Source organism: Geospiza fortis, unplaced genomic scaffold (assembly GCF_000277835.1).
Source record: "Geospiza fortis unplaced genomic scaffold, GeoFor_1.0 scaffold237, whole genome shotgun sequence".
In the NCBI taxonomy this organism is placed as follows: domain Eukaryota; kingdom Metazoa; phylum Chordata; class Aves; order Passeriformes; family Thraupidae; genus Geospiza; species Geospiza fortis.
The window spans coordinates 28,191-42,478 of record NW_005054319.1 but is presented as its reverse complement, the minus strand read 5'-3'; the positions used below and the strand labels follow the sequence as shown (position 1 = coordinate 42,478).

Here is a 14,288-nt window from a genome sequence, read left to right as displayed (position 1 = left end):
CCAGCCTCTTGCTACTCAGTGGGGGACGCCAAGAACAGAATCTAGAAACTGGGGTCCCCTGGGTCCTTCTGCACCCAGGCAAGCTGAGGAGTTGCTGTGGGCACCCATCCTATGCCAGGGATGGATTTAGCCCGTGCTGAGCATTTCACCCCCAGGAGCTGCTCCAAAACTCAGATTGCTCTCTGCTCCACACACAGGGCCCCCCTCCCAGCAGTTACCAGCCAGACCTCCACACGAAGCCCTGAAATCCCCCCATGCTGGCTGGGATTCTGCTCCATCTGTTTGCTCTCCCTCTCCCCAATTGCCATAGTAACCCCGCAGAGCCGGCACAAAGCGCCTTCTGTGCCACCGGCAGCTCCCCTGGCACCGTGGCCGTGACTCACAGGGCAGCAGCAGGGGCCACAGGCACCCAAGCCATCCTCTGCAGGATGGCCTCAGCCCTTCCTCAGCCCTTCTGGGGTTGGAGGGAGCTGGGAGCACCCAGCGTGGGGTTGGGAATCACAGGGTGCCTTGTCCAGTGGAGCCCGAGCTTGCAGGCAGGATTTGCAGCATGGGCTATCAGGGCAGCAAGGGACACAGAGATTCCCTGTTCCAAACCCCCTGCTCTGTACAGGAGAGTCTTTTGATGTGCACTGGCCATGAACTCTGCTGTCACAGGCACCCTGTACTCCCAAACTACCACCCTTGACTTCCAGAGGTGGAATCAGCAACCATCCCTTTCCCAGCCTGTCCTGCTTAGCCCCAGAAAGCATTTCCTAGCTCCAGCATGAAAAAGCACTGATTAAAGCAGAGGTATTACACCATCACTCCCAGACTCTGCCTGGGCCACCTGTGGAAGGGCAGAAAACCCAGCTCAGCCCATGGCTGCAGGAATAAAATCACCCAGGATGCTGCCCTGCAGCCAGGGAGCTGAGGCAGAGGTTGGGTTCGTTTGTTACAACTCTTCTGATATTTGACATGAGATTTCCAGCTCCCAGAGGCTGGCCTGAGCTACTCCTTGCTGCAAGCTTCTCCCATTGCTTGTGGCACCAGTGCCTCTCCCCAGAGAGAGCCCATGCCCTGTTCAGGGTGAATGAGAACGCAGGAAAAACCGGGGAAGGGAATAAAAAAAAAGGCAAAAAAGAGAGAAGCAGAAAGGCAGTGGGATGGGCATGACATGACCCTGCAATTCAAGCCCTTCAGCCCCCGCAGGCAGCTGCTGTCAGCTCCTTCCCACTGGAGAGTCCCTGGCACTGCCTCTCCTACCCTTGAGACTCAGCACAATCGCTCCCACATTTGGGATCCCGCGAGGGTCCCTGCAGGAGGAATTGCTAGAATGTGCACAACTGCTTATGTCACCTGGAAATGCTCCTGTTTCCCAGGGCACTGGGCTCTTGCAAGAGGGGTGTCTGCAAGCACAAGTGCCCCTCAAGAGACCCCTCTGCAAAAGCCAAAAGGCAGCAGCAGGACAAGGCGATCTGGGGACATGTCCTGGTTATCCCTGCAAGCTCCAGGGCTCTGCTGCCAGCCCCGAGCCCATGGGATGGCAGGGCACCATTCTGGGCACAGCAAAGGGCTGCCAGCCACAGACACACACAGCACAGTGCCCTGCACCCAGGCAGGGGAAAATTAGCTGACAGAAGTTCCTGGTGTGGATGAAATTGCAACCCACGTGATGCTGCAGGCACGTAACTGCATCCTTTATGCTAAGAAAGGAACCATTTCCTCCTAAAGAGAAAAAAAAAAAAAAAAAAAGCCCAACGAGATTTTTTCTCATGCTATAACCACCACCAGTTAAGAACCACCAGACATTTCCTGGAACTGCTTAATTCAACACCGGAATCCTCATTTTTGCCTCCACCAACTTCAGCCCTACTGAGCTGCACCTCTCCGCGGGAGGTTTTTCCTTCCCACTCTGCCGGCGTGGGCGGAGAGAAATGAACAGGACAATCTAAAGAACTGCAAATAAAACTATTTGCCTGAGTCGACCTTTGAAATTAAACCTCACCACTGCCTCTCCAGGGCTCTGGTTGTAGCCCCAGGTGAAGTCCTGGGCACGGGAGGCTGTTCTAAGAGCTGTGCTGCTTTGTTAGTGCTGGGGGAAATGTTTTGGATGCATCCCGGTTCTCCTCGATCCAAGGAGGAGAGTCAGATGCCATGGATAGGGCAGAAGGCTGGAGGGTGGATCCCAGCCCTGCTGCAAAAAAAAAAGAGCTGGAACAAAAAAGCATGAAGGAAAAAAAAAGCAGAAAAGAAAGGAAATAAATTGGAGGCAGGGTGCAGAGCAGAGAGGGGAATTTGGGTGCTTGGTCATGAGAGCCAGCTCCTCACAGGCACACTTTGTGCTGTTTTCCACTGCTGGGAGTGGAAAAAGCTATCCATGGAAGTGGAAAAAGGGCTCTCAACCTGCTGAGAGCCATCACTCATCAGCCGCCGAGGTCCCTCTGCAGAGGGGCTCCCGCGGGTCAGCGCGCTCCGCACTTCTGCAAAACTGCCAGCGAGCAGCAGGAAAAAACCACGCTGCACAAAAAGCCCCTTGCAGCCCCAAAACAGCCGCTCAGCCTGTGCTGAATCAGAGCTGCTGACTGCTGGGACCGTGGGCACCCACCTTGCCCATGCAACAGGCAGGGGACAGCCACCAAGAGCTGCTGGAAAACCCTGCGTCCCAGGAATGCGACTCAAACCGGAGCCAGAAGCCAGCTTCACCCTCTGCATATTTTCCTTCAGACATGCTGGATTTGATTTTTTTTTTTTTTTTTTTTTTACAATTAAGACACCAGAGTTTTAACCCCACAAAACATGCAACTTTTCCAGCGCTTTAAAAATAGATCCCCAGCTGCAAAGAGAGACCCCCTGCCCAAGCCAGGAGAAACAAAACCGAGTGGATTGACCCCAGAAAGTTACACAGCCCCTTTTAGCACCAAAACCAGCCCTTTGCTCTCCCCCACCACGTGTTTTGGAAATTGCAACATCTACCTTGCTTCTTGTCCATGGTTTCCCAGAAATGAAGAGCAGCGCCTGCACGCCTGGCACAAGAGAGGGATGGGGGCGGACTGGAGGAGGGAGGGGAAAAAATTCCCGCAGGATCCAGCGCACGGCACTTCTTGCAAGCACCGCTGGTTCCTTTCAGTGGGAATGCATGGCCCCAAGCACCCGCTGGCTTCGCAGAGCCCGGTGTCCCCAAATCCCAGGGGTCCCCAAGGCTGGGAGCAGCAGCCAAGGCAAGCGGGGGGAACTGGGGAAGGTAGAGCAGCGTTCCCTCATCGGCAGCTGCCGAGGTTGGCCGGACTCGGCTCCGATTACCCTTGAAAGCTCAACAGTTGTAAAAACTGCAGCAGAGAAATAGCAGGTGACGTCAACAGGAAACTGGTGGGGAGCCAAACTCCAGCTCCGGGAGCTGCCGAAGCGCTGGATTGCTAAAGTGCATCCCGGTGGGACATGTTCTCTTCCCACAAATTCAACCATTCCAAGCCAGCCTGCAGGCCCAGGCGTCCCACCGGAGTGACCCTTGCTCCAGGACGGCCCTGGCATCAAGCAGCAGAGCCCAGGCTCGCTGGTTTGGGCACCAAAGGGGGGCTGGGATGGAAAGAGGTCACGTTTCGTTGTGCTGCAGGTGACACGTTAATTGCTCTGCCACTAACTACTATTACCACAACAAATAGTAGAAATATTGTTCCATGACAATGCCAGCTCGGAGCTCAGCAGCTATTCCAGGGTGACAACCGAGATGGCATCTCTGGTAGCAAAATATTAATTGCTGCATGCACTTGGCTGGGAAATAGCAATGGAGATTGGGAAAATAAAAAGCATTCATTTCTCTGCAAGCACGTGCAAGAGAAGCCATGGCCAAGAATTGCTGCTCTTCCCCTTTCCCTCAAAGCCACTCCAGCAGAAGCCAATGCTGATGTTCCTGATCAAAGCCAGGCTCAGCTCTGACAGGCTGCAGTTTTGTTTTCGATTTCCCTGTCAGCCTGGAGGGGAGATACTGTACCAGATTCTTTACCTTAAACTAATTATAGAAAATCTACCAGTGCTTTGCTGCTGAGCTGTCTCCCAACTCCAGGCTGTGCTGGACCAGGCACATTTGCAGGCTGAAAAGTCAGAGGTCAAGGTAAACGCACATACCAACATAATGAGTGGCTCTAATTTTAAATAGTGTTTATGTAAGCCCCAGAAGGACTGCGGAAGGTATTTTCTCAGGCTCATTTCCACTCCCAGGGTATAGTTTCAGGCACAGATCATCAGCACATAAAGGATGCTGACGCAGGAGCTGCTCTTGCAGATGGCACTGAGAGCCACCAGCACCCGTCCCCGGCACTCCTGGGGAGAGCAGCGCTGTGCTGCCCTCCCATCACTCACTCTGTTAACAGCTAATTCCCTCTCACCCAGACACACAGACACTCCAAGGATCTTTACAGACACCCACAGAGTCAGAGCCGCTTTGGAGCAGAAAGTCCCTAACCCAGCAGGTGGGATGGGAAAGAAGATTTCCTTTGAGTTTGTCCCGTTGGGTTTCAGCGCCTGAGGACCAGGGGTGGTGTAAAGCTGAGCTTCCTGACATCTCAAAAGCATCTTAAAAAGCAAACAAACAATGGGGGGGAAAGTGAAAAAATAAAAACAAACCCAACCATCCTTTCAAGTCTCACTGTTGGGAACTCTTTCAAAGGTTTGTTGGTGCAGTAGGAATAACCAGGCGTGCACTGTTTGCCAGAAATTATCCAATCCTTTATAGGGCACAGGTAACCCCAGGGGAACAAAAAGCATCAGGTGATGTTAACAAAGCCTCCCCATGAGGGATGTTACCCCAAAACAGGTGAGAGATGCTGGTAGAGCAAATCCTGGGGAGAATTCAGGTACTTGCACAGGGTCGGGTATGCCAGGGCAGAGCCGGGGACAAGGATGGCTCCCATCCCTCCCAGCAGCCTCCTGCCAGGGGGCTGGCTTGAATAAGGGGAAGAGCACACCCACAAAAACAGCAATGAGCTCAAACAGTGCCCTGCCAACGCTGGGCCCCTCTCCCCACCCTTCCCCTGTGGACACACAGCCCCTCCCGAGGCCACTGCAGTTAAGGCTGGGTCACCATCACAGCCAGGGAGTGGAGAAGGGGACGAGCTGCTTTGCCATGAGCAGCAGAAGTGTTCCATTTGGGGCTGGAAAGGAGCTTTTTATAGGTGTGTTTGGGATAGACCACAAAATTACTTCACCTGTCCCCTAAGCAGAGGTGCTGCCTAACCACGGGCACAGTCTGATTTTCATGGAATACTTCATTCCCTCTGCTCAGAGACAAGCCCATGCAGCAGCTGGCTGTCCCATCCCAGCACACACTGCCTGATGAGCCCACATCTCCCCAGGAATGGCAGCAGCTCCCCTGGTCAAGGCTGCAGTGCAGGCACTGCCCCAGTCTGGGATGTGCTCACTGTTCCACACATCCCACGGGAATGCCTTGTGTGCCCCACTATGCACAGGACACAAAGGCTGGAAACTCTGCTTGAAAACAGAGCCTTGGAACTGAATCCAGGTGCAAAGGGAACGGTGTTATCCTTCTCATCCCCTTGGACGGGGCATGACATTGTCCACGAGGCTGGGGACAGTCAGAGGATGGCAGGATGTCACAGCCATAGTGCCACCAGCTCAGGATGAGACTGTGCAAGGGAGCAGGATGTGACATGCCAGTGTCCAGGGAGGAATTTGGGGATGGGCACTTCAGCCAGAGTGTCTGACAAGCAGAGGCATTGGCACAGCCACCCTGGGGCTCACAGCCACGCCCGGGCTCGGTGCAGCAGCCAGATAACACCGGGGCAGCCCCGGGAGGATGTCACCGCCCAGCCACATTCCTGGTGTATTTTTAGGTTACCTGCACAACCTCGAGGGCTGGAAAAAACGTTTGATTTTGTCCCCATGTGTCAGCCAGCCCCGTGACAATGGAACACAAGGGCTCCACTCCCACTTGTGACCAGAGGCCAGACTCCCCTCAGGAAGCTGAGAAGCCCCATCTGGCTGATGCTGACACGGTGACATTACAGGACACAACAGGTACATGCCCAGAGCTGTGGTGCTTTGCACCAGAGCTTGTGCAAAACCCCTGTGCAAAGGTGGGGACAGTCACAGGGGCAGCTACTCAGAGCAGGCACTGAGCTGGGGGGCAGGCAGAGCATCCTCTGGGATGGACACTGCCTCCTTTGCATCCCTTGCTCCAACTGGATTTTCTCCCCAAAACCAGTGGCTGAGGCCGCACCTCTTCAAAGCTCAGCTTTATCCTGAGACAAAGATCTGGAAGGAATCCCAGCCCTGTTGCCCTGGGATTGTTAGGGGAAGGCAAAGGAGAGAATGCTTAGAGAAAAGCAAAGAACACACTAGAAGAAAAAAAAAATAAAAGGAAGAGGCAGAAGCGTCATCACCTGTGCCCCTCTCCTTGCCAGCAGGTACCAGCATCACCCCTTTCTCTGATTTCTCACTCCATAGGCTAAGCCATGAAAAAATAAAATCTGCTTGGAATTGATGTGACTGGCTAGTGACAGTTTCCTGATGGGAGAAAAAACTCAAACTGTCCTTGGAATAGATCAGCTTGACAGGAGGCACAGTGGGAAAGGGAATAGTTTGACTTTGTAATTGTCAGCAGTAACTCAACTCCAGCATCAATAGACACTTTTTCTACCCAAACTGGCATCATTCAAGTACTTCCAGGTGTCCTTGTAAACTTATCAAGAGAGCAAAGCATTCCCCTCTCTGCTTCTTAAAAAAAGAAAAATTAGGGGAAAAAATTTCTACCATCCTCTCTCCCATTTGCTTTGGGCAGGGACAGAGTGATGTCATCTCTGCAAATGATGTAAGAGAGCAGACACCTGCTATGAAAATGGAATTTATGGAGGTGAAAAAAAAAAACCCTTCATGTTCCCAGCTGCCTGCTCTGGGAGAGAGGCAGAAACAAGAGACTGACCCAGGTGCTTCCCTGGCCCTCAGACTTCAGGCAGGACTTTCAAGAGCAGCATCTGCACTGGGGAGCAGCCAAGCAGCTGCTCAGAGGGTTCACAGTGACATTATTCCCCAGGGACCTGGAATGCTTCCCACTCCCAGGGTGCCACCAGAGCTCGGGTTGACAAAGCCTGTGCTCCCTGAGAGGAAAACTCCAGCACTGAGCCAGCACCACATCTCTGAGGTGCAGGAGCAGAGGAAACCTTGGATTATTCCCTTTGGAGCAGGGTGCTGTTCCAGCAGCTCACAGAAAGCAGCAGGAGAGTGCTGCAGTACAATTCCCCGCATTTCCTGCTGTCCCACATCAAATTTTTGCTCTTTTTGGTCCATATTCAGTGCAAACCCTCTTCCCTGCCTCTCTCACCTATCCCTCCTTATGGCCCACACCATGTACCTCCTGCCCTCCCTCCCACCACTGCTCCTCTGCCCCACAGGACAGACTGCATCCACACTCTCAGAACAAGCCCCACATCCAGCTGGTCCATGAGAAATCACCTCTGAACATTTCTCTCCTTTGTTCCATCACACTCCCTGCTGCAAAGCTTAAAAAATGCCCCCCAGTTAAAGGCTGGAGCACCAGCACACTGCCAGCCCCACTGCCCAGCATCACCCTGGCTCTTATCAAAGGCTGGACCAGGTCTGTGTGGGGAAAACACTTATTTTCTGCTGGATTTGCCCAGTACCCACAGGGCAGCTTTGATTCATGACAAGGAAAAGCTCCACAGGAAACGTGCCCGCAGCTCAGCGGTGTTCTGCCACCACAGCTGCTCCTCTGGGTGGGATTGATCTTCTTTCCTCTCCTTCTGTCACACTCTCACATCCACCCTATCACACTGCACTTTTTCCAGGGTTCAGGGAAGTGAGAGTTGCAGGTTTTTCCTGGTAAAGGCAGATTAGAGAGCTGCCTCTCCATCCCAGGAAGGCAGAGGTCTCCACATCCCAGCTCAAGAGCTCGCAGTGACTCAGCCCAGCCCAGCCTGCAGCTGTCTTAGGGCACACTCAGGGCTTCCAAGAATCATTTCCATTTGAGTAAGAGGAAAAAATCAATTTTTAAGAATCCTCTTTGTGTCTGAAGAGCGAGCCTCACATCCGTGTTCTGGGGAAAGGAGCAGCGCTCTCTCTGCAGGGTGATGTGTGGAGAGGAGCTGGAAGGAGATGTGTGAAACATCAAACCTGTCTGAGATCAAGGGAAACACACCCTGCCTCCTGTCCCTGGGATGCTTACACATGGTGTCCCTCACTGAGCTGAGGCTGTAAAACCCCCTGGGGAAACCCACAGTTAGCAAACACAAAACCCTTTGTGGATCCAAAATTAAGGGGAAACTCTCGCAGGTACCTGGAATGTACACAAAAACATCACACCTACAGGGGAGCTGCTGGAGGAAAAGCTGAGTGGTTTTCAAGCACCTTAGCAAAGCACACACAAGGCTGATAGGAATTAGAAATTCACCCACAATTTCTGCTTGGTTATTCCTGGAGGCACCTCCTCCAGCCCTTCACTCTCATCACCCCTCAAGAAACCAGGCAGGGACAGGTGTAATTAATACCTGCAAAAAGCTGCTCTTGGGTAAGAAAGCAGCATCAGCAGAGCACAAGAGGCAGCCCTGCAGGTATCCTGGGCTCTGAGGACAACTCCAGCCCTGGCTGGCACCAGCCATCTCTGGCACCTGATGCCCAAAGCCAAACAATTGCAGGGATCAACCAAAAACCTGAGGGAAGCAGGCTGCAGATGCTAGCAGGGAGTGAACACAGGGAGCTGTACAAGCAGACCATCACAACATCCACCACATCCCTCTTTTTAGCAGCCTTAAAGCAGTGTGGAGCAGCTTCCAGACTTAAGGAAAACAGGTGCTGCCAAAGAGAGACAGACAGAGCTTGGCACAGGGGCTGGTCAGGTCCAGGCTGGTCCTCCAGCAGCATCACACCACCCACCAGCACCTTCATCCCTCTTTCTGCACAATTACATCTTCTCTTTCTTTTCCTGACCACCACAGGGGAGGCAGTCAGCACCAGGATTTGGCACAGGGTGGAGGATTTTAGTTCTGGGGACACCAGGGAAACCTCAGAAGTCAGCTGAGCACATGTGCACACACACACAGGTGTCTCATGCTGCCCTGCCCCATGCCAGCAGGGATTTTCTGGGGGTTTTACAAACAGGCACGTGGGGCTGGGCCTGTCACCTACCCCCAAGCACCTTTCAGAGGTATTTGAAGATGACAAAGAGCAGCCAACGCCACGAATCAGCACGAGATCATCTCAGCTTTGGCCCGGCTGCAACTTGGCAGCAGGTCAGGAGAGAAACCAAGCAGTGCAGAGCAGCAGGGGATTGTGAACTATGCAGAGCAGCTTTCCTCAAAAGCCCTGACCATGAGCACATCTGGCCCTCAGCACAGGAGCCACGTCACCTTGAGTGACGAGCTGCAAAGACATCCTCGTGTCTGCAGCCCTGCAGCCATGCCCCAACGCTCAGGGCTGATTCAGAGGGGCCATCCCAAGGGCTGCACACTTTGCTGCTTCATCATCTCCCTCTCAAGCCTCAACTTTCCCACACCGAGTAAAACAAGATCTTGGTGCTACAGCAGAAAACTCCTCCATGGTGCAGCGTGTTTGTCCTTCACCAGCCTGAACAGGGAGCAGTCTCTGTTGCGCAGCAAGAGGGAACATCTGCTCCAGCTGTGCCAAACGCCCTCCAGCCAGCAGGGTCAGGCTGCAGCCATCTCCAAGCTGCTTTAACACAGCCCAGTGAAGACATGCACAGCAGCCAGCCCACTGCTGTGTCAGCCATCCCCACGGGACCCCAGCTAGGAGGGAATTCACACACACACACACACCACAGAGCAGTTTCTAACTGGCCTGCAAGCCCAGACAAGCTGACACACCCCAGATAACCCCGTCATCCTCCCCTCAACCACCCCCAGCCCATCCACGTAACCAGCCCTGCGTGTTTATGATCTGTCACACACATGACTGTCACCTGCCAGGCCCTGCAGGACAACTCCTTCCCCTCCTGCCCCTCTGTCTTGCACTGCTGGTCCCATCCACAGCCATCACCCAGGGATGCTGAGGGAGGATGTGGCTCTTGATGCTGGCAGGACCCCATCCCAGCTGCAGGGATTTATGCATTCCTCATGAGAAACCTCCAAGATCTTTAGGAACTAAACACAAGAATTAAAAGCTGCTTTTTTACACTTCCTAAAAGGCACTACCACGGCAGGAGAGGAGGCAGCAGGGATGAATGCTGGTGACAAGGGGCACTGGGTGCTCAACAGGCAGATCCCAGGGAGAAAAGGGTCCAAGCCATTCCCAGAGAGCTCCATCAGACACAAGCAGCTTGGCTGATGCCAGTGCCAAACCACAGCTAAGGTCAGCAGCCTCTGATGGGAAATTACTTGTATTGAGCACTCTGGAGGTTTCTTCCTTTCCAAACCCAGATTTGTCTTTGGTGGTGGTGAGGGGGGAGGAAGGGTGAATGCTCCACAAACAACTTCTGGTAAGTGTTGTCTCCTCCTCATCCTGCCTCCTCTTACAAATTATGCTTTTAGTGGAAATTTATATTTTAAATTTTTTTTTAAATCATTTCAATTGAAATGATGGAATTAAGGCTTAGAGCACAGATCAACTCAGCAGTGCCCCTCCCTGGGCACAGTGCAGGCAAGAGGAGGGAGTTTGTGGGTGCTGGAGGGGGTCCAGCTCATCCTCACCTTCGCCCCACTGCAGGTCCCCAGCACAAGGCAATGATTTCCTTCCTCCCCTACCCACTGGGACCCCCAAATCCTGCCCTTCCCCTTCCCAAATCCTATAACCCACCACATTCCACACAAGCAGCACCTCTGCTCCAGCCTTTTGCTGGGCAGGGAAATGGCTGCAAAGGAAAGGAGCACACAGGGAGTCCTGTCCCAGCTCCAAAAAAAGGAGCAGACTCAGATCCAGGGCAAACTGAGGCCCACTGGGGCCACAAGGCAGCACTGTGACATCTGAGATTGCTGCAGTTGTGCCCAGTAATTCCAGAGTTCCTCAGCACAACAAACACTGGGACTCACAGCACTGCCACAGCACCACTGCAGCATTGCCCCCACACAGATAAGAGGCTGTGAGGAGCTGAAAAATCTCCCAGGTGGAAAAAACCAACACAAACTTCCAGTTTCCATCACAAAAAAAATCCTCTCTGCCCTTTCCCCCACTCCAAATCCCTGACTAACACTTGACCTGTGCTACAGAGGTTTGTCAGCAAGAGGCAGCGGGTAGATCCAGCTCCACATGAACCCACAAGCCATCCTGAGTCATGCCAGCAAAACCCCAAACTTTTTGTTGGTAGAGTAAAATCACCTCCCCAGCCAACACAAGTTCCTCTCCCAGCTCTTTGCCCAGCAAACAGCCAGCCCAGGCTGTGCCTTATTAACCAACACAAGGAAAAACCATCTTCTGCCCAAAAACCCACAGAGCCAGCCCCACATCTGCAGAGGTGTCATTTTGGGGCACAAAATCACCAGCACCAGAAAGCTGCTCCCAATGGGAGCCCCTACAAAGCACAGATGAGTTTTCTCCAGCAACAACAACCTCTGCAAACAAACTCAGGCTCAGCCCTGCACCACAGCTCAGAGCTGGAAAACAAAGGGATCAGCCTGCAGTGAGATTCATTATCCACTAAAAGAAAAGCAGGGAAGCATCCCTCCAGGGAGGGAAATGGATTTCTGAGGCACAGCTAAATATTTATCACGTCCAGCATGATATTTTCCAGGCACCCACCGTTGTGGCAGCAGAGGAGGAAGGCAGGAGCAAAGTGCTGTGCTTGCTCCAGGATCGTTACAATTAATTGGATTCGAGCTCCATGATGCTTCAACTCAAATTAAATAATGGCTCCCTGGGATCAGAGCTCCCACCTCTCCCAGCACTCACACCCTGGGAGCACCAGGCTGGTGGCTGCTGTGCCTGGACAGGACAGGAGCCCAGGGCCAAAGTCCAGCTTCAGCAGGTCACAACCTACACGTGTATTTTTGGCAGAGCTGCCTTTTTTTGGGGATGGCAGCTGGAAAAGTGTGAATGGCAGATGAGACAGTGCTGGATTCACAGACTGAATTGCATAACAGTGGCGTGCTCCCACGGAGGGCACGGCCAGGGCACGGCAGGGACAAGGCACCACCACTTATTTACCCACCCAGAATAGATGTGCCACGAGAACAAGCACCAGTTCATCCCCAGGCCCTGGCATTTCTCACTGCTGCTTTTTCCAAGCCTCTGTGGTAAAGCAGAGCAGCCTCCCCAGAGGCACAGCCTGGCTCCAGACAGACCCTGATCCCTCTCCCCAACAGCACCTCTATTCCCAAAGGACAATCTCCCTGCTAAGGAAAAACACTTGGTTTTGAATTACTCAGCCATCGGTGCTGGGTGAGCCAGGACAGGACAAGCAGGTCTTCTCCCTCCAGATCCCATCCATGCAGTCACTCTCCCTCCCTCCCTGCAGCTGCTTTTCCCAGCAAACTCAAAAATTTTGGGAAACAACTGTTTCCCCACCAACAGGCTCCTGCCTGTCCCTCCAGGAGGGGCTTCCCAGGCATCAGGGGCCACTCAAGCCACAGCCAGCAGCCCCAGGGATGGGCACAGGGATTTATTTGTGCAGGGCAGGCAGAAGATACACCTTGAGGCCCAGGGAAAAGGCAGCAGACTCTGGTATCCCCAGAGTCTCAGACCTTGCATCCTCCACTGAGTTTCTGCACCCACACAAAAGGTGAAAGTTCCCTGAGGCTTCAATCCCCTCCTGCTTTAACCTCTGGGACACAACACCCTCCCTGCACAGCATCTCCATTCCCTGCAAAAGGTGGAACCTTTTGGAAAATCACACCCAGGCCCAGCCACATGCTGCAAGCTGCAGACAGAGGCTGTGTCCCTTGCAAAGCTCTGCAAAGAGGACACAGGGACAGCTCCAGAGCTTTGTTCCCAGTTCCTTCCTACAGTGCCACCCAGGCCATGAGACACAGCTCAAGGGAACTCGGGTGACCTGAGGAAACAGGGAGATTTTGCATACATGAGTAAACATCAGCCTCAACAGCACAAGATAACACAGGAGATGTTCTCCCACATACAAGATCCTGCGAGATAACTTGGATCAAGCAGACAGGAGCAATGGGAAGAGGAAGAAAGAAAGCCAAAATGCTCCCTAAGCTCCACAAAATCCCCAGAAGGTGTTTATCTCCCAAGCTATGTTTAGTGCAGAGCAAAGCCCCGGCACAGCACCATTCCTATCGCCGGTGTCATGGCCAGCCACGTGTCCCAAAAACCTCCCGAGGCAGGAGACAGCCCTGTGACTAAACCAAAGGGATGGCAGGTGAGTTTTGGAAGGCATCTGTCACAAAAAGAGCCAACCAAGAGCTTCAACAGAGCGGCCTCTGTTTACAACCCTGAGCAACACAAACCCAAGGAGAACCAGCAAGGAAACCTGAGATTGTTCACTGAAATTCCCTAAGGAAAACCAGGGAAATTCAGCTTAAATTCAGGCTGACTGAAGGAGAGGGAAGCAGCTGCCATGAGCAGCAGGTGCACACAGCCAGACCTGCGAGCATCCCTGGAAAAACCCCCTGGGAGGCAGGTGCAAGGCAAGGAGAGGCAGGATGAGAGGAGGCAGATGTGTGCCACACACTCAGGATCCATCCTCGTGCTGCTGCTGCTGCTGCCCTGATGGAAGCAAAGGAGCTCAGGTCACACAGGGACTCGGAGCTGCCAGCACATGTGTGACCCCTCCAGCACAGCACACCAGGCTAACTGCATGAATGAACCAGTTTATCACAACCAACAAAAACCTGCACACACAGAGCAGCTCCAAACCTCCTCTGAGGAGAGCACCACGCTCCCAGGTGCTCCTCCAGGCATCACCTCTTGCTGCTTCCCCCAAAATCCTCCAGGTTCAGCTCGGGCATCATCTCCCGTGGGGCACAAGTGGTCCCTGGGCCAGGCTCACCTCGTCCCTCCATGCACACATCCGCTGGTCCGGCACAGGCAGCCGAGGAAAGGTGCGAGCTCAGGTGTCCCAGCCTTTTAAGAAGCCTGGATGATCCCTTCCAAGGCTGGATGGCTGGAGGCATGTGCTCCTACCTGTGAGTCAGCAGCTCCACTCAGCAGCTCCGAAAATCGCTGCTGATTCACCCCCTGCTTACACAGCAAACAGGAAACTCAGGTCCACATTCCCTCCGGATAAGACACGGATCGTTTAAAACCGGGGGCGGGGGGGGAGGAAAAGAAAAAAAAAGTCACGGGAGGCGCGTTCATCTGCTCACATGGCTCCTGACTTCGAGTTTCCAGAGCATCAGGGAAAACCCCTCGAATTTTATTCCGTTGATTCGAGA

At 53.3% G+C, this 14,288-nt stretch overlaps 1 protein-coding gene across 1 annotated transcript in view; it reads right to left on the bottom strand.

Moving 5' to 3' along the window:
• MAP2K3 (mitogen-activated protein kinase kinase 3) overlaps nt 1–3,242 on the bottom strand; it is an 18,076-nt gene extending 14,834 nt beyond the window's left edge. Inside the window, exon 1 of the mRNA XM_005420327.2 lies at nt 2,956–3,242. Within this exon, the coding sequence (XP_005420384.1) occupies nt 2,956–2,971 (16 nt within the window). The 5' untranslated portion in view covers nt 2,972–3,242. The remainder of the gene's footprint in view (nt 1–2,955) is intronic.
• Between the last annotated feature and the right edge of the window lie 11,046 nt (nt 3,243–14,288).